Source organism: Manis pentadactyla, chromosome 12, assembly GCF_030020395.1.
Source record: "Manis pentadactyla isolate mManPen7 chromosome 12, mManPen7.hap1, whole genome shotgun sequence".
Classification (NCBI taxonomy): Eukaryota; Metazoa; Chordata; class Mammalia; order Pholidota; family Manidae; genus Manis; species Manis pentadactyla.
The window spans coordinates 62,651,490-62,677,794 of NC_080030.1; the positions used below are offsets into that span (position 1 = coordinate 62,651,490).

The 26,305-nt window shown below is 36.8% G+C and overlaps 2 protein-coding genes across 12 annotated transcripts in view; one reads left to right on the forward strand and one right to left on the reverse strand.

The window, feature by feature from the left end:
- Window positions 1-3,516, forward strand: part of ECHDC1 (ethylmalonyl-CoA decarboxylase 1) — a 68,528-nt gene extending 65,012 nt beyond the window's left edge. For all 8 annotated transcript variants that reach the window (XM_036903871.2, XM_036903874.2, XM_057489279.1 and 5 more), the window contains one exon: window positions 1,627-3,516. In XM_036903871.2, coding sequence (XP_036759766.2) covers window positions 1,627-2,035 — 409 coding nt within the window. In that variant the 3' untranslated portion in view covers window positions 2,036-3,516. The remainder of the gene's footprint in view (window positions 1-1,626) is intronic.
- Window positions 3,517-4,302: 786 nt separating this feature from the next.
- RNF146 (ring finger protein 146) lies at window positions 4,303-25,453 on the reverse strand. 4 transcript variants are annotated; one of them, XM_036903865.2, is made up of 3 exons: window positions 25,333-25,453; window positions 15,940-16,044; window positions 4,303-5,392 (listed from the first exon to the last, which is right to left on the reverse strand). In XM_036903865.2, coding segments are annotated over exons 2-3 (1,071 nt in total). In that variant the 5' UTR covers window positions 15,942-16,044; window positions 25,333-25,453; the 3' UTR covers window positions 4,303-4,323. The 4 variants fall into 4 exon arrangements, with proteins under 4 accessions (XP_036759760.2, XP_036759764.2, XP_036759761.2 ...); XM_036903869.2 differs by having other exon boundaries at window positions 15,940-16,039; window positions 25,333-25,430; XM_036903866.2 differs by having other exon boundaries at window positions 25,166-25,408.
- Between the last annotated feature and the right edge of the window lie 852 nt (window positions 25,454-26,305).

A 26,305-nucleotide genomic window follows, 5' to 3' on the forward strand; every position in this document is an offset into this window, starting at 1 on the left:
GAAAGCCAAACTAATTCAGGGGTATCTTTTTTTCTTTTAATAGGTAGTTTGAAATCAGTAATTTTTCTTAAAAGATTAAAATTCAGACATGACCTTTGGTCCAAATTAGAGGTTTCAATGGAGTGAAAGCTTCTCTTTGAAGCATAGAGTCAAAACAAAACTCATAGGCAGCATCCCTTAATCAGTATAGCTTTATGTAGTCTATTAATAGTATACAAATATTTAACATGCAGTTGTGAAGCCTTTTACTATACCATTTCTTTCTGTTAACTCTCCTTTACTTCACTTTCCATATTAATCACCCTATTCATAAAGAAATCCCACTTCGCAGGAAATGAATCCTTGCTATGGAAAATCACTGCTTTCAGTCCAACCCAACCCGCTGTCAACTTCCTTAACAGCGTTACTGTCTCCACTCTAGTCGAGCTAACTTCTGTGCATACCGTGGGGTTAAGAGCACACACAATGAAACCAACCTACCCAGGTTTAAATTCTGGCTCTGGTATAGGTCCATAGTCTTGAGGGAGCAGTTAATTTGTTGCCTCAGTTTCCCTCTGTAAAATGATATTGCTGTACTTTGTACAGTTGTTCTGAAGGTTAGTTAACATAAAATTCCTTAAACAGCCCATGTGTAATGCTAAGTAAAGTCTTAATACTGCAACTAGGCAACTCATATAAAATAAGTCAGTTATTACCCCCTTGGTCAACCTACCCTGAATAGCTCCATACTTAAAAAAATCTGAACTCCGATCCAAGGCCCATAAACCTACCTCTCTGACTTCATCTCCCATTAATGTTTACTCTACTCCAGCTCCATTAACCTGTTTCCCAAAGACACTAATCAGATCTACTTCAAGGCCTTTGCACCTCCAGTTCCTCTTCCTGAACACCCCCCCACCCCTGATTTTCTCGTCACTCACCCACTCACTCACGCACACATGCATTCAGGTAACTGCTCAAATATTCAGAGGCCTTCTCCAATACATATATACTTATTCTCTAGTCCCTTGCCCCATTTTTTATTTACAGCACTTAACCACCATTGACATATCGTTCTGTGTCTTTTTTAAATAGAAATGTAAACGGAGTGCAGAGATTTTATTTTGGTCATTCCTATAGTCCCACACCTAGACAACATGGCATTGGTGGTGCTTTTTAAATATTTGCCAGAAGACGGAATAAATGCTGGGTTAAGAAATAGTTTCCCCCATCCACCTCCCACGGACTACTGTCTTAACTTACTAAGCATCTTTTTTTCATGGCAGACATCTAACATTTCCTATCCCCAAATTTTCACTTAATCCAGGTTTTCTCATTTCACCACCACTCATTTTAGAAAAGAACACTTTGGGCTTTGAGAAGTAGACATAAAATAAAAGCTAGATTCTTACTTGCCAAGTAAAGGATAAGTAAGCACAACAAAAACTCGAATTGTTTTCAAATGGAAGTATAAAGTACTGTGTAGTAAATTGAATGCTATACTTAGACTTTTTGAACATTCAGGTTTTAGTATGGTAGGATCTACCTGTGAAGTGTCGAGATTTTAGATCCGATCATGAATGGGTGGTACTCTGACTAAAGCATATAAAATTAGTTACAATTGTTTTTTTTTTTCTCTTTTCACAGATTAATGACTACAGAGAGTGAGATCAGATTTGTGCACAAGGAGATGGGTATAATACCAAGCTGGGGCGGTACTTCCCGGCTGGTTGAAATAATTGGCAGTAGACAAGCTCTCAAAGTGTTAAGTGGAGCCCTCAAACTGGATTCGAAGAAAGCTTTACAAATAGGAATGGCCGATGAGATCTTGCAGTGTTCAGATGAAGCTGAATGTCTACAAGAGGCACAAGAATGGCTAAAGCAGCTCATCAAAGGGCCTCCAGAAGTAATTAGAGCTTTGAAAAAATGTGTTTCTTCAGGCAAAGAGCTTTGTTTAGAGGAGGCATTACAGAATGGAAGAGATCTTTTAGGAACAGTTTGGGGTGGACCTGCAAATTTAGATGCTATTGCTAGGAAAGCAAAATTTAATGAATAGTTTTTAAAAATATGTACTGCAGGTAAAACTTCAGTGATTAGTATGTGTAAAAGCTAAATGGTATTTATAATTATGGATGTCAGAATCACTTTGAAGGCTACTACTAGCATTTGGGTTTGTTTTTTTGAACTCGTTGGTCTAGTTTTAATATATGTGGGTACTTACCAAGTAATGTGCAACATTTGGCTAAACTATGCAATATTTTTGGCTTAAAAATTATCATCAATTTCCAAATTCCCGAAGTAACTCTTATATAACCAAAGACTAGCATTTAAAAGGAAAAACTTCCACACAAAACTGTTGCTGAGGCTATTTCCCAAGAAGTCTTCGTACTGTCTTAACCCGGGAATAACTTACAAAATAACTTAATGAAACTTGCAGTTAAAGAAATGTGATGAGTCTGGGGATGACGGGATAAGTAAAGGTATGACCAATCATTTTCTTCTGCTCCAGGCAGCTGGAGTATAACAGTCTTGGAGAGTGGCCCTTCTTTTAAATTAAGATGCTACCCACTACACCCCCTACAAATTTGGAGCCTTATTTGATACTGTAATTCTCTATTTTAAAGTATTTACTAAATAATGATAGCCATTATGTAGAAAGTCTGTTGACTTCAAAATTGGCCATTTATTCGAGTACCCTGGAATTTCCAAACTGTTTGTTAGTATTACTGTTTATGTAGTAATAAAACAAATTTACATCAAAACTGCCTAAGTCTTAAAAGGGACTCATACTCATGAAGCAACCTGCAACATACATTTGCTTTTTACATCAAATTTCTATTTTTTTTTCAGAAAAGTAGCTAACCTTTCTTCTTTTAAAAGTAAATTGAATAAAAATGCACAAGTGACTTTTATGATGTCAGTATACAGATTTTAAAAAGCACTTAAGTCAAAGAATGAAGTCCCAATTCTAACCTATCATAACAAAAGATAAAAGGTGATTTCAAAGTAGTGATAGTTTTTATTTGCTACTGTAACATTCAATTCACAGTGGAAAGTCAAATTAAAAATAATTCGCATATACTTCATCAAGATGATCCTACTGTTTTGAGTTAGGAAAATATAGGAAGACAAACTCACAACCTTTTTTCAGAACCAAGTTCTTGATTACCAAGTTAAACCAACACTTCTATCATGCCACAGATTCTACAATATTTTGTGTTGAAGTGAATTTGTGTCTACGAATGCTGTTTATAAATAATTACCATTTAATTCAGATTACTGTAGGACCACTAATGAATATTGGCAAGGAAAATCTAAAATATGTATGGCCTGCACTATGTTGTTTAAGAAATCAAACTTGTGAGCAGGTGACTAAGTTGAATACCACCAATTTGTTAGGAATGTTAGGTACAAAGATAGATATGAGCAGCTGGGAAAGGGGAAGGTAAGGTTCAAGTCAACGTGCCTTTGTCTGCCTCTCCTCTGGCCTGGTCCTCCCTTGGAGTGCATTCAAATAAAACTTTCACTCTGCTTTGCTACTGTGTCAGTTCTGTGTTGCGGCGGGACAAGAACTAGGAGAACAAACTCAACCAGTAACAAATTCAAACCACCACCATTTTAGTGACCTTTGGCCACTAATACCAAAATGTTCTCATCCTCTTTTCATACTCAAACAAGAGACAAATTATTTTTGATAAACTCATATTTATTAAATTATAAATTCTGTCATCAAAAAAAAATGCAGATCAAATCTCGAACTACAAGGACTAGACAGCAAAGCCTATGGGGACGCCATGAGGTGTGTTATAGAGAAGATTCTGAAACATAAATTAAACAGTTTTCTTTACATTTCCATTCAGTAATTTACTATTAAATAGTTGTTATTCATCTATTTTAAAATCCCAAATTCACATCTATTCTCACATTAAGCTTCCTGTTCATACTGATACCAGACATCTCATAGGAGCCAAATTTTAGTAATGGTTTTATGTTAATTCATGCAGAAAAATAAGACACAATGTAAAAGTCAGATTAGGACCATTAGTGCAGTTAATACACACACACTGGCCAAAAAGAACTGAAGAAATTTAAAAACTGTAAAGTAAACAGACTTCAAGAAAACTGGGTTATTACTAAAACAGCTCTCAACTATTAACACCCATGTTCCTTATATTAAATAAATTTCTCGAGAGACATGTTAGACATTTTAATTACATACAGGTCTATCCTTCCCATACCCCTTCCCACCCCAACTCCCAAAATGCACTACTAGGGATGAGTATAATGTTATGTGGGCAGAAATTTACAGATAACCATTCTGAGCATGGAGCGAAAGACTTTTATTTAAACTTCAGTTACTGTGCATTGTCCATCAGGCCTTCTGGATCTGACAGTGACACTCACTGTTCCACCCCCTGCTACTGATCGATCAGTTCCTGATCGATCTGATACTGTCTGGTTTACATCTGGAACCAAAAGTCTCTGTTGGGTCAAGGAGTGTTGTGCAGCAAGCGCAGATCCACCCTCACTATCACTGCTGGCATCTGATTCGGTTTCTTCAATGGACGTATCTGGTGCTGGTACCCTGCCTGAAGAAGGGGATTCATGATCTTCTTCTCCTTCCCCCCTATGACTCCTTTCTGCTGTGCTGTCTCCACTGAGTTGTAAATGAGCAAAAGAGTCTTCCAGGGAAGTGCTTGCATCAGGGGATGGTGTCACAGGGCTTGTTAACTGACCATCTACCGACGTTATTGGCCTTACAGAAGACACTAGAGGCTGAACAGAAGCTCCACTTTGTGCTGATACGCTGTCCGCTCCATCGGCAGAGCTCTCTCTTGCTAGGTTTACGGTATTAGCATCACAGTCCAGCCTAAGTCCAGCCACTCCCTTCTTTGGTATATCTATTATATCCCGCTTAATCTTCCTGCGACGTCCATGTTCATTTCTCCTATATTGAACCATATTTTCAAGATCAGCAACATACAGAAACCCAGCAATTAACATTTCAGTGCTTTTTTTACCTTTGGAAAAAGCATCTTCCAGCTCTCTGCTAGTGCGCTCGTCATACTGCCACCACCCGTTTCGTCCTTCATAATACCACGCATGCTCACCATGTCCTCTACTTGCTGCCTTGAGTTCTTCTGGCGACAACAAGGTTGGCTTGTCAAGGAAATCCTCAGGTATTTCTTGCCGACAGAGGGCACATCGCTTCCCGAGCCATGAAGCTCCCTTTACACACAGATAGCAGAAAACATGCTTACAAGGCAGACTGACAGGGTGAACACATGTTTGCAGACAAATGGCACATTCAGGGACAGTTAGAGAAGGTGTGGTATTTGAACAGGACTCATTCGCTTTCCTGTTTGTAGGAAGCATGTTTAATGAGTGATCAATTTCACCACAGCCAGCCATCCTAAGAAAATGAGAAAAAATACATAACATTAAAATCATGTTTTAACTTTTCCAGTATCTTAATTCATAATTCAGAAAACACTTACTCAGCACTTATTATATGTAAGTCTCATACCAGGCAACAGGGATACAAAAATGAAAGAGAAAAAACTTAAAATTTTAACTTGTGTAGAAAAATCTGACTTGTATGCCATTAATTTAATTTGGAGGCAATGAGGCACACAGATGTTATGCCAAAAACAAAATAATACAATCAAGGTATAAATTTACAATAAATATACTATTTCTATTCAGTTACAGAACTTGTAAGATAGAACCAAACAAAGATTTTAAAATATATAATCTATTCCAGACCGACTTGTAATGAGTCTGGAAAGTAGAGAGATAGAAAAGGATTAAAGTAATATAGGTTACAATTACAGGAAGTGATAATTCTGAAGCCCTTTAAAATATTTTTGGCAATATTAATATTCTTTGAGTATCTGACAAGTTAGACCACAGGAAATTAAGACATATTGTTGAAATCCTGGAAGTTCTGTATCCGTCCTGTGTATCCAAAAACCCTAGTTAAGCCATTTCAGCCTCTGAAACATTCTCTCCTTAATGGCCTTTTGTTTTTGCCTTTTTCTAAACCATATGCCCTTCTTGCACTTTAAAGATGATCTCATCTGTATTTATGGCTTCAATTTACTATGTACAAATGACTCACAAATTGATTATAATCAGCCCAGGCCTCTCTTTTCAGCCCTAGACCTGAATTTCTAATTGCTTGTTTTAGATTTTTTTCTTAGATGGCACAAAAACTAAACTCATGATCTGTTTCTTCCTTATTTACTCCCTAAAAGCCTCCCTGATGACACCACTATCCATATGCTTTTTCAAGCCAGAAATCCACCATTGAAATTGCCCCTTCTACTACTCCTTCCCTATCCAAAACATCCAAGTATTATCATTTTTATCTCCTCAATATCTTCTGAATCCACCTACTATCCATCTCTACCCTTCCCTAGCCACCAACTAAATACTGTTTCTTAAAATTACTGCGTTTTTTTTTTTAAGTGGTCATACCTCTTGCTTAAAAAGTTGGTTTTAGGACAATGACAAGGTTCTTCATGCCCTGCATGGTCTGGCCCCACCTCTCACACTAGCCTCATCTCACAAAATTCTCCCTGATAAGGCTTCTAGCCACACTGGCTACTCCCTCCAGTAATAGGTTTTCTCTATATGGACAATTTCCTCACTTCCTGCCTTACGTGCCCCCATACAGGCAAACTACTACCCATCTTATACTTCTCTTGAAAAAGCCTCCATGACTACTATGCGCTTACTGCTCGCTCTTCCTAGAATTGCAGTGTTATACTTATTTGTTAATGTGAGTCTTCCCCATAAGCAGGTGGGCTTTAAATGGGCAAGGAACAGGTTACTTTTTATTCATCTCTTTATTCCCATACAGGACCTGGCAGACAGAGAACACTCAAATATTTGCTAAGAAAATGAATATGTTTTTTTCAAAGAAGAATATAAATACAACATATTATAAAATGGATTTTTGGGGCTTCACTTTATTTTAAATAATATTAAGTTGAACTACCTGAATGATAAACACCTTTTTTTAAAAGCATTTACTTGTATATACCTTGAAAATGTATAAAAATTCTGTCCATGTACTTAAAGATCAGCCCTAAAGCAGCATACTGAAGACTTTATATAATGAAAAAATATAGATGGCCAAGGGAGAAAAGAGAACTTGAATGATGGTAGCTCTTATATAATGAAACCAATGCTACACAAGAAGTCTAAGAACCTGAGTCTTAGTTTCCCTTATTACTTATGTACTCTTACACACTCAGTTAGACCTGTAAATCTAAATTTCCTTACCTAAGCATCAGAGTTTATAAAACAGGTGAGAAAAGCCAAAAAAGTGCTGTTTGATCACTAAAACTCCACAAATGTTACAATCATATAACACTAAGGCAGAAAATGGCATGAATACTGAAGGTGCCCTGAAGAGGAAGGATAAAGGGAGAAAGAAACAATTACCACACTGGATATATGGGGCTTAAACACACATAGAATTTGGAACTTCTAGATAAACATTTACTGCACAACAACTATAGTTCATATACAATGCTGAGTACTGGTGGATCTAAAGATGACTAAGACACACACCTACTTTCTTAAGTAAGAAAACATACATGCAAGCAAGCAAATGATTGCAATATGGCCTGATTCTTTCATAACTGAAATGTGTTAGGATACTTATTAAAAGTAATTGAGAAAGAAGAGAGTGATGAGAGGACGGAAATAGGTTAGAAGGCTAGGGAGTGGAGGAGATTCAAGGCAGAGACATGTGCAAGGCACTGAGTCAAATCAGCAATGAAATAGCAGGAAGCTTAAAGGTAACCAGAAGCCAAATCATGAAAGCCTTATTGTGTCTTGCTGAATAAACATCTGATCTGATTTTATCCCATAGTAACAGAAAAACAGGTAAAAGGGAAGAAAAATGGTAGAGGGAGTAGACCAGTGATGAATAAAAATGAGAAATGGAGGTGAAGATCTCAGAGACTGGAAACCACTAATTAACTACTGCTTAAAATGACTGGCAATCTCTCTGCACCAGCTGAATCTGCTATTTTAAACATGGAACATTCAAATTTCATCACCATAAGGATGTTCACTTTTTTCTAAACTGAAGTACTCAAATATGTGTGTAGTGGTTACTGACCAATGGGTGGTCAGTAAAAATGTTTACTCATCAAAACTTTAAAAACAATACTCTGTCTTTCATTACAGCACATCCAAATAGCAATCCATCCTCTTAATGCTTTTTCTGTGTCCTTGGTTCCTCCATCAGGCATGATTCAAAATGATAGTAAGTTTTTGAAAATATTGCACTTGATCTAGAAAAGGAAAAGTCTCAATGGAAAGAAATGATCACTATGAAATTCTTAATTTCCAAACTCTCTTTTCAATCTTTACATTTCTAATCCTTTGACAGAAACTCTAGGTTTCTAGAAACTAGTAAGGTAAAATTTTTTCTGACTTATAGTAGTTCAAAGTCAACCAAATATGACCTCTTAATATGTGTTAGACACTGCAAGGGCTTCAAAGTATTTTGAGATAACCCTTGCCTTCAAAGATCTTATAACTTAGCAATCTAAGTTATAAATGAAAAGCAAATCATTCTCAACTGGTACATATTTCTCCTAAAAAGAAGTGGCTGTGAGCAAAACATTTTGTTAGGCTCTCAAAAGCTTACATGTATTTCTTAAATATAAAATCTTAGTGCTTCCTTAGAATGGCAATAGATAGAATACCACACATTTCATTTGTCAAAGTATACAGAATACTTTTGTAGGAATACTACAGTAACAGTCTATGTAATTACTTTCAAACTGCAAGTAGTGCCCAGTGTACCCTTAAGAGACTTAAAAAAAATCACAAACCATGCTCCTGAGACTTCAGTTTACTCATCAGTAAAATGGGAATAATTCATGTTTTAGATTAAAATTATTATAGTGATATAAAATGAAAGCCTTAAAAACTGTATATTTGAAAGCCTCATCTAGTTATCAAATACAGTATGTAGTAACCAGCTAACTGAATTTAGCTTCTCACTTTTTCTGTTTATTGGCAAAAATTACACACAGATCAATCTCAGAAAAAAACAATAGTTAGTTGTAAGGAACTGACTACCTAGTTTTAATTCATCAGGTCCTATGCTGCATTTAAAACACGATAACTTTAAACATTTTGGTAACAAAAAAACTAAAATTAGCTGTAGAACAGGAGAACAATGAGTACATTTATTCTTTCATCCTTTTCAATTTAGGTCAAAGAAATTCCTGAAAATCTTTTTTAATATTTCCGTATTTATTTAAAGTGCCAACTAAGAACAGAAAATAAGTCATCCATCCACAAGTAATAATTTAAATAAGAAAGATGTTTAATTCTATTCATAAGACAAAATGGAGAAATGGCTCACCACTGCTTTGGAAAAATAGCAGAAACATCTTATGTATAAAAATCTACATCCTAAACTAGGTACCCTCTGGACAAAGGATGGGCTGATAAATTTTAAAAAGAAAAATAAAAGCCTAATAAACTGTAAACAAAATACCCAACATGTAACTTGGATGAATGCCACACTTTAAAAAATTATAGAATCCCAAACCTATTGTATGTCTTTAAGTAAAATTGACCCAAAATGTCAATTTTCCATCACAGGCAGTTAGCTTACCTAAAAAAAAGTTCTCAAACTAAACACATTACCTCTTCACTCTGCTTAGTATGATCAATATTTTACATTACTCTTATTTTTGCATGTATCAAAACACCTAAACACATAATTATTTTCGAAACTGGAAAAAGCAAGTACACCCATCCCAGGGGAAGGCACGAAATGTAAAAGCAGCACATTTTGAAAAGCAAAACAATTTGGGCATTTATTTTAGTTCTCTCATTGAGTTAAGTAAAGCTGAATAAACTTCCTCGAAATACAACTGGATATAGACAGCTAAACTTTCATTATTTCATCCGAAGCACTTTCAACTATCAATTTCCCAAAGCAAATTTTAAATTCTGATTCTGTTTAGCCCACCAAGTATACTGTTATTCTATCACCAACTAAGAAATGTGGAAAAAACTTCGTAAATACTTCTTACATAATTCTGGATGAGGCACTACCAGAGAAGATATAGCTAAGATACATAATAAAATAAAGACAAAGCAGCCCAAACCACTAGCCTGCCTATAAGACATACTCTATTCTCTTTATTAAGGTATCATTGATATATAATCTTATGAAGGTTTCACATGAGCAACAGTGTGGTTACTACATTCACCTGTATTATCAAGTTCAACCTCACCCAACACCTTTGCAGTCACTGTCCATCAGCAATAGTATGATGCTATAGAGTCACTACTTGTCTTCTCTGTGCTTTACTGCCTTCCCTGTGACCCTCGTACATTGTGTGTGTGAATCATAATGCCCTTTAATCCCCTTCTAAATCCCTTCCCAACCACCCTCCCCACACCATTCTCTTTGGTAACTGCTAGTCCCTTCTTGGAGTCTGTGAGTCGGCTGCTGTTTTGTTCCTTCAATTTTGCTTTGTTGTTATACTCCACAAATGAAGGAAATCATTTGGTACTTGTCTTTCTCCACCTGGCTTAGTTCACTGAGAATAATACCCTCTAGCTCCATCCATATTGTTGCAAATGGTAGGATGTGTGTTCTTCTCATGGCTGAATAATATTCCATTGTGTATATGTACATCTTCTTTATCCAGTCATCTATTGATAGATACTTCAGTTGCTTCCATATCTTGGCTATTGTAAATAGTGCTGTGATAAACAGAGGGGTCTGTCCATATGTCTTTTTTAATCAGGAATCTTGTTTTCCTCAGGTAAATTCCTAGGAGTGGAATTCCTGGGTCAAATGATGTTTTTATTTTTAGTTTTCTAAGGAACCTCCATACTGCTTTCCACAATGGTTGAACTAATTTACATTCCCACCACGTGTAGGAGAGTTCCCCTTTCTCTGCATCCTCACCAGTATTATTTGTTGTTTCTTCTTGTCTGTTCTATGTTGGCCATCCTAAATGGTGTGAGGTGATTATCTCATTATGATTTTCATTTTCATTTCCCAGAGGATTGGCAATGTGGAGCATCTTTTCATGTGCCTGTTGGCCACTCGAATTTCTTCTTTGGAGAAGTGTCTGTTCAGATCCTCTGCCCATTTTTTTAAATTGGGTTATTTGTTTTTTGGGTGTTGAGGTGTGAGTTCTTTACGTATTTTGGATGTTAACCCCTTATCAGGTAAGTCATTTACAAATATATTCTCCCATATTATAGGATACTTTCTGTTCTGCTGATGTTGTCCTTTGATGTAAAGCTTTTTAGTTTGATGTAGTTCTATTTCATTTTTGCTTTTGTTTCCCTTTCCTGAGGAGATGTGTTCAGGAAAAAGCTGCTCATGTTTATATTCAAGAGATTTTTGCCTATGTTTTCTTCTGAGTTTTATGGTTTTATGACTTACATTCAGGTCTCTGATCCATTTCAATTTTACTTTTGTGTATGGAGTTAAGACACTAATCCAGTTTCATTCTCTTGCATGTAGCTGTCCAGTTTTGCCAACACCAGTAGTTGAAGAGCCTGTCATTTCCCCATTGTATATCCATGGCTCCTTTATCATATGTTAATTAGCCATGTATGTGTGGTTTTATATCTGGGCTCTAGTCTATTCCATCATTGATCTATGGGTCTGTTCTTGTGCCAGTATCAAATTGTTTTGATTACTATGGCTTTGTAGTAGAGCTTGAAATTAGGGAGTGTAATCCCCTCAGCTTTGTTCTTCCTTCTCAGGATTGCTTTGGCTATTCAAGATCTTTGTGGTTCCATATGAATTTTATAACTTTTTGTTCTAGTTTGTTAAAGAATGCTGTTGGTATTTTGATAGGGATTGCATTCAATCTGTAGATTGCTTTAGGCAGGATGGCCATTTTGACAATATTAATTCTTCCTACTCATGAGCACGGGATGTATTTCCGTTTATTGGTATCTTCTTTAATTACTCTCATGAGTATCTTGTAATTTTCAGGGTATAGGTCTTTCACCTCCTTGGTTAGGTTTATTCCTAGGTATTTTATTCTTACTGAGGCAATTGTGAATGGAATTGTTTTCTTGATTTCTCTTTCTGCTAGTTCATCATTAGTACATAGGAATGCAACAGATTTCTGTGTATTAATTTTGTATCTTGCAACTTTGCTGAATTCAGTCATTAATTCTAGTAGGTTTTGGTGGATTGTTTAGGGTTTTCTATGTACAATATCATGTCATCTACAAATAGTGACAGTTTAACTTCTTCCTTACCAATCTCGATGCCTTTTATTTCTTTGTGTGGTCTGATTGCCTTGTCTTGGACCTCCAGTACTATGTTGAATAACAGTGGTGAGAGTGGGCATCCTTGTCTTATTCACGATCTTAGAGGAAAAGCTTTTAGCTTTTCCCTGTTAAGTATGATGTTGGCTGTGGGTTTGTCATATATGGCCTTTATTATGTTCAGGTACTTAGCCTCTACACCCATTTTGTTAAAAGAGTTTTATCATGAATGGATGTTGAATTTTGTCAAATACTTTCAGTATCCATTGAGATGATCATATGAGTTTTGTCCTTTTTGCTGATGTGGTGTATGAAGTTGATGGATTTTCAAATATTGTTACCATCATTGCATCCCTGTAATAAATCCCCCTTGATCATGATGTATTCTTTTTGATGTATTTTTGAATTTGGCTGGCTAAAATTTTGTTGAGGATTTTTGCACCTATGTTCAATCAGGGTTATTGGTCTATAATTTTCATTATGTGGTGTCTTTCTCTGATTGTGGTATTATAGTGATGCTGGCCTCCTGTTTCATTTTTATTTATCTTCTCTAACTTCCCTTAAAAACCAGTATTCCTCCCAAAGGCTCTGTGGGTGGTCCTATTTTTCACACTACATTCTATGCTTAGACAATTGTGATATGATGAGTTATAAGAAATACTTATTTCCCAGGTATTATTGGTCTTCATCCACAGTTCCTGAAAACACTGCAGAGTCTTAAAGTTGAAACGTGTGTTTTGTCATTTTAATGAGAGACTTTTGAAACTCCCACCCAAGGGCGGCAGCAGGAGGTTGATCAGCCAGTGGTCAATAGTTCAGTCAGTCATGACTATGCAATGAAGCCCTCACAAAACCTGTGAGAAGAGCTCTCAGTGCTGTCTCTGCTCAGTCGGATCCTGCTGCTTGGTCAGAGACAGCTTCTGTGCTTGGGGAACCAGAATACCTCCACATGCCACCAAGCTAGGCCCCAACCTCCATGAGGACAGAAACTCCTCTATTCAGGACCTTGACCTATGTCTCTCTTCATCTGGATGTTAACTTGTATCCTTTATTAAACTGGTAAATAAAAGTTAAGTGTTTTCCTGAGTTCTGTGAGCCACTCTAGCAGCTTAATTGAACCTAAGGGGGAGGTCGTGGGAACCTCCAATCTGTAGAAGCACAAGTAACTGCCCGGGGCTTGCAACTGGTGTCTAGTGTGTGGGGTGGAAGGCAGTCTTGCAGGACAGAACCCTTAACCTGGGAACCTGGTGCTTCTTTCAGGCAGATAGCATCAGAATTGAGTTGAGTTCCCCAACAGCCTGCTGGTGTTCGAGCATTGCTTGATGTAAATATGTATCGGAGGACCCCCCTCCCACATACTTACACATACTGGAATTGGGTCCAAGTACCCAAATGAAGTAATACTACTGCTGTGTATAATACTGTTACTGTTATATATATATATATATATGCAGGGAAAAAATACACCATGGCATTTGGTGTCAGAGATGTTGCAACAATCTACTGAATATTTCAAATACATACATACATACATATACATGACTTTCAATGTCTAATATCCAGAACTGTTCCACCGAAAAAATTCTGTATTCAAAAAGTTTACCTTCATATTCTCCAAGCACCTAAACTCAAACATAGTTAAAAACAAAATAATCTGCTCCTCTTCCTTTGTTCTCTGTCTTGGATAAAATTTGGAAGCCAACCTCAGTGCTCCCCTATTCCCCAACCACTTTTTTTTTCTGTGACAGAAACTTCTTTAGAATGCGTACTCTTCATTCTCAAATCCTGTAACCCTATTTCTGGCCTCTTGGACAGAACACTGACTTCCCAAGTGGCCTCCCTAATTTCAATCCTTTTTTCCTCACATCTTTTCTCAGTTTAGTCATACCTAATTATTTTTGTCCCCACTCACTCAATAGTTTTCTACTGCCTACATAATGTCATCCAAATTTCTAAGCATTGGCATTCAAGTACATTGATAGAGCCTTCAGAGTAAAACAGACTTAGTTAAAATCCTGGCTTCATCATTTATTCTCAGAGTATTGCCCTAGAACAGCATTTCCCAAATATCTCTAAAGGTTAAGAATTTCAAACTGTTCTCCCCTGGAAATTTGCATGTATCTGGGTTAGAGTCTAAAAATATGTTTTCAACAAGCTCCCTAGGGGATTATTCTCAGACAAATTTGGTAAACACTGACCTAGGACAAATGACTTAACCTCTCTAATTCTACTTCTACATCAGTAAATGATCTTTCACAGTGATTAAACTCAATAATCCAAGCAAAGTACCCCCATAAGCACCTGGCAATACAGTAGGTACTAAATAAACACTCATTCCCTTTACTAACTTTGAAATCTCTCTCTCTTACCTCACTTGCCTACATAGGACTCCTCCCTGACTGTCTAAAGATGCCTAGATCTTTAGGTAGCCAGCATCTCCTCATTCTCCTGGTTTGAAAAATATTCCCTGGTTTTCTCAGATTGTTAAATTCCTATTCATTCTTTAAGATCTAGCCAAAAATTCTCTGTTCACTGTGAACATTTCTGATGGAATAAATCCTCTCAGTTCCAAAAGCATGCTACTGTTACCTCAATATGGCATTTCTTCCACTGTTTAATTATTAATCTTGTATGTGTCTCAGTTACTAGACCACAGTCTAGTTCCTTGATGGCCAGCACCTAGACTATTCTGACCTACAGGATTAAAATATACAGACAGGTAACACAGGAACAGGATTAAATAAAGGATATTTCTGCCCCAATTTTAAAGAAAAATGCTTATTGGTTTCATTTTTCTTGTATTAAATTCTCAACACTAAGAATGATATGGTCATACTTTTAATGGGAGTATGTAATCAAAGTACCATTTTAGAAAGTAGACAGCAATAGTCACATGTCAAACTGGGAGAACATGTGAAACAGTATCTACAAGGCTCACACTTTGGTCCAGTATTTTTAAACATTGTCATCACCATGACTATAAAAGTCAGTAAAATGCTCACTGCAATTTTCATGAGTGACATCATATTGGACAGTGTTCAAATTAACTTTGAACACAGAAATACGATGTTCATCATGTAAAAATGTTTTGTCAAATACAGAAGAATCAAATTCAATATGGGAAAGATGGAGGTTTTGAAATATTTTAAACTGTATTTCACAAAATCTAAATGATAGGAAAACTAGTAAAACTGAGGACTACAGTAAATTCAGTATGAATTAAAATGCAATAATGTACTAGAACATTTAAAACAATTATTTAAAAAAAATCAATTCAGTTAATGAAGTTTTTAACAACTAGTGTTCTGTGACCCATCAGTTTCTCTTATTTGTAAACACTGATACTGGCTGCCTTGCTTGGATGTTTACATAATTTACGATATTTATGTAAAAAGTAGAACCAGAAGAGCTGGAGGTCTTTCCAGGTTTTTAGCCTTCTATAAACAAATTTGTCCATCTTTAGTTTCACTTTTTATAGAAACTTTCGGAAATCTACATGAACAATAATTTAATGTGAATAAAACTGCTAACTCAATACAACAGCCAAAGTCAATACAAATGCTCATTTGTATAATTAGAACTAAATATGGCAGATGCTTGATTTATTGCACGTTATACCAGTTCACTCAATTTAATGCAGTTTTGGAAAAACCATGATGCCATACTCACATTTCTATTACAGATCCCACAGATGCTTGTCATAAAAATAAAACATCTTCACCGGCAGTCAGCCAGTTTGCAGGATTTTTTCTTCCACTGCTGGTTCATCCTGTGCTGCAAAAGAAAAAATTTCAACATCAACTCCTCTACAGATTAAGATTAGCAGAATCAGTCAATTATGTATGATCTTTCACTTAACAAAATTCAATGGCAAATTTTATCTTAGAAGTGGAAAAATTTCAAGACAAGAACGACTGCTTTCACCACTGCTACTGGAAGGTCTAGATAGAGCAATTAGACTAGAAAAAGATATGAAACTGGTAAAGAAGTAAAACTATCTACACAGATCTCTATATAGAAAATCCGAAAGAATTTACAAGGAAGTTACTAGAGTAATAAACAAATTCAGCAAAATTACACATTACAAGTTCAATACACAAAAAAAGTCAGTTCTGTTTCTGTATCTTGCAGTCAACAATCCAAAAAGGAAATCAAGAAAGCAATTCCATCTATAATACCATCTATAAGAATAAAGTACGGGAATCAACTTAACCAAGGAGTTGAAAGACTTGTATGCTGCAAACTATACAACATTGCTGAAAGATACTGAACAACTAAATAAATGGAAAGACAACTGGTGTTCATGGATTGGAAGACCATGAAGATGACAGTACTACTCCAAGTGATCTACAGATCCAACTAATTCTTATAAAAATCCAAGCAGCCTTTTTTTGCAGAAATGGAAAAGCGAATCCTCGGATTCATATGAACTGCAAGGGGCTCCCAACAGTCAAAACAATCTTAAAAAAGAACAACAAAGTTAGAGAACTCACACATCCCGATATCAAAACTTAACTACAAATACCACGTGGTATTGGCATAAGTATAGACAAATACATCAACAGAAAAGAAAGTTCAGAAGTAAACTAATACTTCTGACTTCTAAAAAGGGTGTCAAATCCATTCAATGGCAAAAGAATAGTGTACTCTCAACAAATGCTAGGACAATTAAATTTCTACATGCAAAAGAATGAAGGTGAACACCTATTTCAAACAATACACAAAAATGAACTCGAAATGGACCAATGACCTAAATTTAAGAGGTAAAATCATAGAACTCTCAGAAGAAAACACAAAAGTAAATCTCGATGGCCTTGGATTGGCAATGATTTCTAGATGTGACACCAAAAGATGAGCAGAAGAAAAAAGATAATTGGACTTCATCAAAATCAGTAACTTTTATGCACCAAAGGACACTGTCAAGCAAGTAGAAAAAAAACAATCCACAGAATTGAAGAGTATCTTTACAAATCAGACATCTGATATGGGTTTAATATACATGATATAGAAAGAATTCCTACAACTCAACAACAAAAAGACTCCTCCCTCCCATAAAAACTATTAAAAAATAGGTAAATTACTTAAATAAACATAGCTTCAAAAATATATATAGAAACAGTCAATAAGTACCTGGTAAGATGGTCAACACTATTAGTCATTAGGGAAATGTAAACCAAGGCTACAATTATATGCTGCTTCATATCTATTGGGATGGCTATAATAAAAAGAAAAAAGGAAAATAACAAGCATTGATGAGGTTATAGAGGAAGTGGAACCCTTGTATATACTGTGGTGGGAATGAAAATAGTTCAGTCACTATAGAAAGCAGTTTGGTGGTTCCTCAAAAAAATTAAACATAGAATTACCATATGTTATAGTAGTCCCACTCCCAGGTATATACCCAAAAAAACTGAAAACAGGGACTTAAACAGATATTTGACACCAATGTTCACTGCAGAATTATTCACAAAAGTCAAAAGGTGGACACAACCCAAGTGCCCATCAACAGAAAAATGGATTAACAAAACAGTATATAAATACAATGAATTCAGCCCTTAAAAAAATGAAGTTCTGATACATGCTATATATATGAGACTTGGAAACATGCTAAATGAAATAAGCCAGTCACAAAAAAACAAATGTTATGATTCCACTTACATGAAATAGTGAAAACAGATACATCCACAGACAAAAAGGCTATTAGAGGTTATTAGAAAGTACATTACAGGGCTGGGGAGATGGGTTAAGTAGAGAGTTATTGCTGAATGAACAGAGTTTCTGTTTGAAGTGATGAAAATTGTAGAAATACAGTGGTGATGGTTGCACACTGTAAAGGTAATTAACGACACTGAATTGTACACTTATTTTAAGTGTGGTTAAAATGGTAAATTTTATGTTATTTATATTTTACCACAATAAATATAAGTGAAACGAATTTTATATGGACAGAGTAGTCCTTATGGAACGTGTTCCATTGTTATCACTCTCCTTCAAGGAAGTACTATGTGCTAAGACCAGGCCATCATATTAACTGGACCTCCTGCTATCTATATGTATATACAAGGTTTCAACCAGTAAGCCAACCTTCTTTCAAGATACCTCTTGTCCAAAGAATCCAGAGGCATCAACCAAAACATCACCTCAACCATTAATCCTCTTGACTCAAGAGTCAAACATACATGTGGACTAGAGATGGCGGAGCTCACAATAACCACAAGATGAGAGACTTCAATCTTCTTTCAGTTCCCTGTGCCTCTTCTATGGTGGGAATCTATCACCCTCAAAAATCTGGGATTTTAGTGTTTGGAGATAAACATTTTAAATATAATGCATGGTCTTTACATATAAGCCAGATTATGCCATCAAATGTTTAATTCAACAGTTTCTGTTACTGTTTCAAGTAATGTTTCAAAACTGGAGAACTTTCAAAAATAACCTACTTAAAAAGGCTTTCTAAATAATCTTTTTGTTTCACTCTGACTTTAGAACTTGTCTTTACATGGTGTAGCCTCCACTGTCCATCTTTGCCTCAAACTCTTTCACCTTACCTTCTAGGTGCCAATAACTTCAATGGCACCACAGAAGTCACCATTTACTTCCCTCCCCTCCTGAGGCCTAGTCAAAACAGAAACTGCCCCTCTTTACCCACAGGAGGAAACATTTCACCATTCTAACATCATTACTCTTTAACAAAAACACTTTTTCTTTGAAGTGTCTTTCATTTACAATCTCCTATAGGAGATTCTCTCAATTGTTAAGGCATTGACTTAATCTCACTATTGGTCATCCTTTTTATCCTAAGGCCTGACACATCACTATGAACCTATTTAAATACCTCGGAGAATGAACCACCCAACACCTAACTCAGAGGTTCTTAAACTTGTCCCACTGAGGCTGCCTTTTAGAAATATGCATTCTGAAGCCCTAACCCTGGAGCTTCTAAACCATTAGTCATGCGTTTAAGCCCAGGAATCTCACCTCAAGTAATACTGATGCAGGTAGTCAGTCAAATAAACTGGAGAAAACACAGTCCTGTTCAATTCCTAAAATCCTAAAGTCAGTGAACTACACCACCCCCCCTCCAGCAAATTATGACCACGTTGGAACTAGGTAACACCTAAAACTGCAGCCTCTCTAAAATCTTAATCTCATTATCAGGTCACAAGCTGTGGTCCTTCCAGCTCACTTACTCACTCATTCCCACACCTGCTCTTTTACTTCATGGGGACTTCGAGTCTTTTGAACATGTCATTTCCTTTATCCAGTTCCTGATCTCCTTTCCTTTCTTGCCCAATCTGGAGTCTAACCATTTTAACTTCTTTCTTAAGAGAACCCCTGGCTCTTTCTGTCATTTCTCTCAACAACTACACATACTCCACAAACCTTCATGTCTGCATGAATCCTACAACTTGACATTGCAGCTTCCATGCCTTAACCAAGGAGTGCTGACAGAGAAAAACAAATTACTTCTCTCACCTCCCACCATAACCAAACCAAATTCTGCCAAGTTTCATCCCTAATACCTTTGGAATCTATCCTCTACTCTCTTGCCATTGCTAGTGCCCTAGTTTAGATTTGTATCATTGCTAATCTGGACTACTGTTCAGCAGGATTATATTGCTTCAGCATTGCCTCTCAAATTGATTCAGTAAGCCTCTGAGTAATGTAACTAAAAGGCAAAATGGACCTCTGTAAGTGAAGCCCTATATTGACTCTCCATACAACAAAGCGCCTCAGGACAACAAAGGCCTTAATGACCTGAAACCTAAATAATTCTCTAGTCTTATTTATCTCCCACAACCACTCACACAGACTAATACTCTACTTATGGCCCGTTACTCATAGTTCTCCAAAGTTTTCTTGCAGTTCAGTATTTCCTCCTGCTTATAGTCTCCTTTATAGCTACTACTACTTTCTCAACATTCAAAAAATTGTTCTTTCCCCTAAATTTTGTACATTCTTCTATTAGTAAACTTGTAGGCACTGAAAGTACTGGTTTGTGACTCTGCTATTAAACAAACCATGAGTCTTCTGAAGATACTGTTTTTGTATCTCTAAGTGGCTAGTAAACTGCCAATCAGTTTTTGACTTGAACTTTCTTGAAAATCTTCCAAAAATAGATGTTGAAATAAAATATTGAAAAACTAAATTTATTCACATAATACAACACATGAGTTCTAATTGTGAACAGAGCACCCAGCCACAAAAGATATAAAGATATCTAAGTTTCACTCTTTTTTAAGATATTAAAATCTAACAGAGGGGGTTACTACAAATATAAGATCCAAGCCATCTTTACTCTTTGACAAGCACATCATTTACACAGCTATTGTTCACTAGCAATGAATTCTCCAGAAGGCAGATAAAAATTGAGGAATAAAAACAATTTTAGTAAATCTTGCAAGCTATGGTGACTTTTCCGATTCCTATCTGCCCTGTATAATTTGCAAAGTAGACTCTAAATGGATAATACTGGTTAGGAAAGGAAAACAAACTAAACTTATGTAGTAATCTAGATCCTTGCTATGCAAACTGTGGTCCCAACCAGTAAAATCAGCATTACTTGGGAGTTTCTTAAAAATGAAAAATGTGAAGCCCCAACTCACCACAGAATCAGATCTCCAGGTGATTCATACTTGTATGAAAGCTCAGGAAGCACTAGTCGACACACTGTATCATTGAATCCTCTCAACAGCTCTTTAAGATACACTTTACCTATTCTATAAATGAAGAAACCCAAGTCCACAAGGATACAACCAAAGCTATCCATACTGGGCAATGAGACTCAAACAGTGTATCTTCAAAAAAATTTTTTTTCATGTACTATATCTCAGAGAAAAGGTCTAGAAGATTCTATTATCGAATAAAAATATGATGCAAGCTGCATTATGTAATTTCAAATTTTCTATAAACTACATGAAGAACAATAAAAAGAAACAGGTAAAATTAATTTAAGTAATTTATTTTATTTAACCCAACACATATAAAACACTACCATTTCCACACACACTGAATATGAAGAAATTATTATCATGTTATTTTACATTCTTGTGTATATGTGTGTGTATATATATACTCCTTGAACCTGGTGTGTATTTTACACTTACAGCACAATTCAATTCAAACTAGCCACATATCAGGTGGCTCAATAGCTGTGGGTAGTGGCTACCATACTGTGAGATGCAGGTTTAAAATGTCTTGCGTATTGACATTTTTTTAAACATAAAACTGGCAATTTAGTCTAAGAATCGTTGAATAAAGAAAATGAACTCCATGTTGCTTTATCCACACATTTGCTGGCACAGATAAAAAATAAAATGGCATAAATACTGGTCCTAATTCTGCCAAACTGATTAACTATGACCTCTGAGAATTATGATTCCAATTGGGCACAACATAGGGCACGGCATGTAATGTTCAGAATGGTCATGTGAAGAAGCCCTCAGAAAACTTCTATATTTGAAATGAAAGATTTTTCTAAAATGGAGTAGGGATGGGGGGCTTTTACTTTCAACCAAAAACACGAGAGAGTAGTGTAATTCTAACTACAAGCCAGAATTAATTTGGCAAACATAATTCAAACATACATAATTCCTGCTGCAATGAATGATTTATAAATTATACACCAAACTCAATACAATTTATGAATTACTACAGTAAAAATTAGCATATTCTGACATGCAAATACCAGTTGGTTAATGGGCTAAGGCTCCTTCTTTAGGTGTGAATCTATACAGAAATGAACTATTAAGAAAGTAACACAAAAATGGAAAAGATTTGAAACTCAAATATTTCTGCCTCAACAATTTTGGAGAAATGAAAGACAAAGACTAAATTTAAAAATGCATAAAAGAGTTTAGAAATTATCAGTGAATTTAAATCATTTACCCACTCAATTAAATAAGTACAAATGAATCTGAAGTAATATTGTACTATTTATGATTTGTGACCTCAACAAATTCACATCCCTATTATTTGCCCATATTGTTATTTTCTCTGAAAATGTCTAGGATTAATTAAAATTCCACTTTTCAAGTCAGTCACAAGGTAAAAAAAAAATCAAGTTCTTTTTCAGGTAAGATTCAATGTTACCTTTTTAAAAAAGAACCAAAGAAAAAGATAAGCATATTAACAGTTAAAATATCAAAATTTAAAGATTTGAAGACTTCTTGTATTTTCCAATTACTAAAAGCTAATATTTAATAAAGTAGTTTTTACTCTTTATTTACTCCCAAACATAAAAACAGGAAATGTTCTATGAAGGACAGAAAAAAAATTTCAAACTTCCAAACCTTCCAATTTTTGGTATACAAACTCAAAAAAAAGAAAGAAAAAGAAAAAAGAATAGGGAGATTCCATAAAAATTAGCAAATACATCTTATTATTTCTTAAAAAAGAGTTCCAAATTGAGATGTAACTAAATGCCCTAATGTCTCATTTTTAGCTCTTCCTCTAATCCCATTAAAACTTGGGTTACAGGAAGCACAGGTCATACTGCGGGGAAAAAAAAAAGTCTTCAGTCAAAACTTCTTTGAACTAAATAAGGTCTGATACTTTACAGTATTCTACTGAAAATAATTATTTCCCTCACTGTATAGCATTTCTCTTAAGAAACATTACTGTATGCCCATCTATGGCTTCACAGTCATCATACTCATGCACTAACCTTTATATTTCTCCCCCAAAATGTGGATTTTGTATTTTAACAAAACAAGAAAAATAAATGTGAACAAATATTGTCTATTAATCAAACCAAACACAAATTTCATAGTCATTTTGCAAATGAGAAAGGCTCTGCTGTTAATTATCTTGTGACCTTGGTTAAGTAAAAACTCCCATGTCTTATTTCATCCTACTTGGTATTTCTGAAAATCTAAATTAACAGACTTTTAACAAGTCTTGTTCTAATAAAAGGTAATTAACCCATGAACACTAAATAGTCCATGAATAAGCACAGGTGGTTGTAGCAGAATGTTAGTAAGGTGGTTTCCAGACCTACCAAAGATTGCTCTTGATCCAGCCTATTTGACAAACACAGGTTCCTTAGCCACATTCAAAAACCAGGCAAGAGAATGGAAAAGACACTTTCTGTTAGTAACACTGGGGGGTGGGGGGGCATTCAAATACCCAATTAACAGTGTGTCAGGCATTTCATGAATGACTAATACATAAAATAGTATTTTCTAAACAGATCAATATTGTGAAAAGATTTAATACGATCTTTTTCTTCTGCTAAGAAACCTTTGAATCCTTTTAAAAATATCTGCCCCATTCTTCTGACAATTCAAGTTGGTGGAAATTGAAAACAAAGTGTTCACCAATTGACACATCTCCTAAAAGGAAAAAGGCCATTTCTTTTTTTCTTCCACTTACCTAATGATCAGCTACTTGGAAAAATAGTTTTCACGATTATTGTATTTCTACCAACTTTTTAACAACAAGGAAAAACAAAAACCTTCAAATGTTTGCCATTATTTTCATTTCGCCCACAACTTACTCTTGGCCCACTTGCAACACAAATTCTAAATCAAAGATCAGGCTTAAAAAAACGCTCAATTTAAGGCATATAGAACTAAAACAAATACACCCAAAATCTATTTCTAGAGTGGCTTTCACTCTTTTGGTTTTCTCTTTAAAATGAGATTTACTTGACCTACTTGCGTGTGTTTTTTAGGGCGCCCACTCAACACAGTATCTGCTGTTCACAAAAACAGTAAAGCTAACATATAAATCCTGTTATTTGAGTGGGTCATTTTCTTCATTTGTCCTACATGACACATCTTTTAAAACTCTAAATATAGATTCATTTATTAAAAAGACAAAAAGTTTTAAGTATTCCAACTGCTGTAATTACATACTGCTTTCAATGTCAATGCTATACTTCACACTGGAGCGGAGTGAGTGCGCCCCCGGCACTTGAAATGTCAATCATATTACGACAAACGTTTTCTGTCATTTCTTGGCCTTATTCTCCCCTCAATTCCACAGTTTCAATATTACAGAAACGCTATTTAACAAAATATACGTACTTCCGAAACTTGAGGAAAAAAGTGCCCTTTAAAATGGCACTTAGGGAAAATAAAAACATACGAAATTAACAAGGGTAAAAAAAGATCTAGTTGTAAACTCAAAACACAGTTTTGCAACCTCTACAGACTCCTACGGAAAATAAAACAGCAACCATAAAGACCTGTACTCTTCAGACGGGATAGCAATGGGGTGAGAACTCCGCACCAGCACCCAGAACAACAAAGCAAAGGCCTCCGCTTTTAGGACGTACTGAGGTTTTAGAGGTTCAACGGGTATTAACTGTTAATGTCTCATCAAACAACAAAGACCAAGCAGCGCTGGCTTTAACCAGAACTAGGTGGAGGAACTGCTCTTCGTATTAGGCAAGACCGAGACACTGGGCAGGAACAGAAGGGAGAGAAGCAACAGAAATAGCAGCCAAAGACACTCTGGAAAATGACAAAACGCAGGGACCGAGCAAAGGCCCGGGCAGAGGCCTACATATGGGAAACAGAGCGCAGGACAGTCCCCAAACTATCGCCGCCTCTAAAGCTTGTGGCTAGAAGACCCCCGGGAAGAGGCCTGGCACCACTGCCGAGGGGCGAGGAGAGGGACCTGGCTGCCACGAAAAGCAAAATTGAGGGCCCCGGCGGAAGAGGATGCGCGGTAATGGCCGCTGTTCCGCCTCTCGCACCCCAACCGTGACCAGCTCCCGGCCGTTGCCCAGGGCAGGGGCTGCGGCGGCCGCGGGCACCGCAGAGCTTGTCCCAGTCTTCTCGCCTGCGACCGCGGCCGGGGTGGGGGCGGCGGAAAGGGCACAGCTGTACCATCCCGCCCGGCCGACACAGCTGCCACCGCGCGGGTCCAAGGGCGTCCACCCACGTACCGGCCACTGACCCCGCTGCTGCCGCCGCCGCCACTCCTCAGGCCCGGCGCCGATGCGGAGCGCGTCGCAGCGGCGGTGACACCGTGAGCCGTCACTCTGCCCGCTTTAGGATCCTGGAGTGGCTGACTTTCACCCTTCCCCAGCGAGGACCTAGCCCCAACTCCCACCTTTCCAGCTACAGCGGCGGCCGCCGCGGAAGCTTTTCTCTTCGGCCTCTGAGCCCGCAGGGGCCGGGAACGCGCGCGGCCGTCACGTGACCGACTGTGGCGCCGCGGGGGGCGGGGCAGCGCGGGGCGGAAGCAGCGCACCGCATCCGGGCGCCGGCTCCTCCCCGCCCTGTCTCCCCAAGCCAGGTTCCTGAAACGCGGTGCTGGGTACCCTCCTTTTCTTGCCTGCATCCTTCTAACTGCTATTTTCTGCTTTACTTGTAACAGGCGCGAATGACCCTGTGAAAGAATGCAGGTCCACCACCGAAAGATTATGGGCCGAGGATGTGAGACCCGTGTAGGACCAGCAGGTGGTGCTGCTGAGAAACCAGTTTTTCGAGACCCAGAAGAAGCCCTTGGCCGCCTAGCCAGGATTTGGGGATGAAGAGTTCTTGGCAAAGTAGTACTTGTTCTCTTTCCAAAGGTGGGGACAGAAGGGGTCCTCTACGACGTTACAATTTATTCACGCTTTAAGTGGTTAATAAGTTTAATTGGGAAAAAAATCTATTTTACTTTCCTTTTAGACCCATTTTTCTTAAGCTAGGACATGGGAAACTGAAGGAAGAGATTAAACAATAAGAATATAAAATTTAAAAAATGTCTTATTTTGTTTTATGAATGTGGTTTTAAAACTTCAAAACCATGACAGTATCCTCCATTTCATTTTAGCATATACAGTGTTTTCCTCGGAACTGACTGTATTTTCTTAATTTGTGTAAAATGGAGAAGGTGGAAGAGCATGCTTTTTGTGTTAAAAAATAATGTATATTTTAACAGTCCATGCCAGTATCTTCGTACTTGCAGTTTTGTTGCATTTTGAGATCTCATTCACTACTTAATCAGATTTGGAAATTTTCAGTGTCCTTATATATATAGAAGTATGTATTCTTTTTATTTCTCTGGAATCAATTTATTTCAAGATCCTTAATTCATG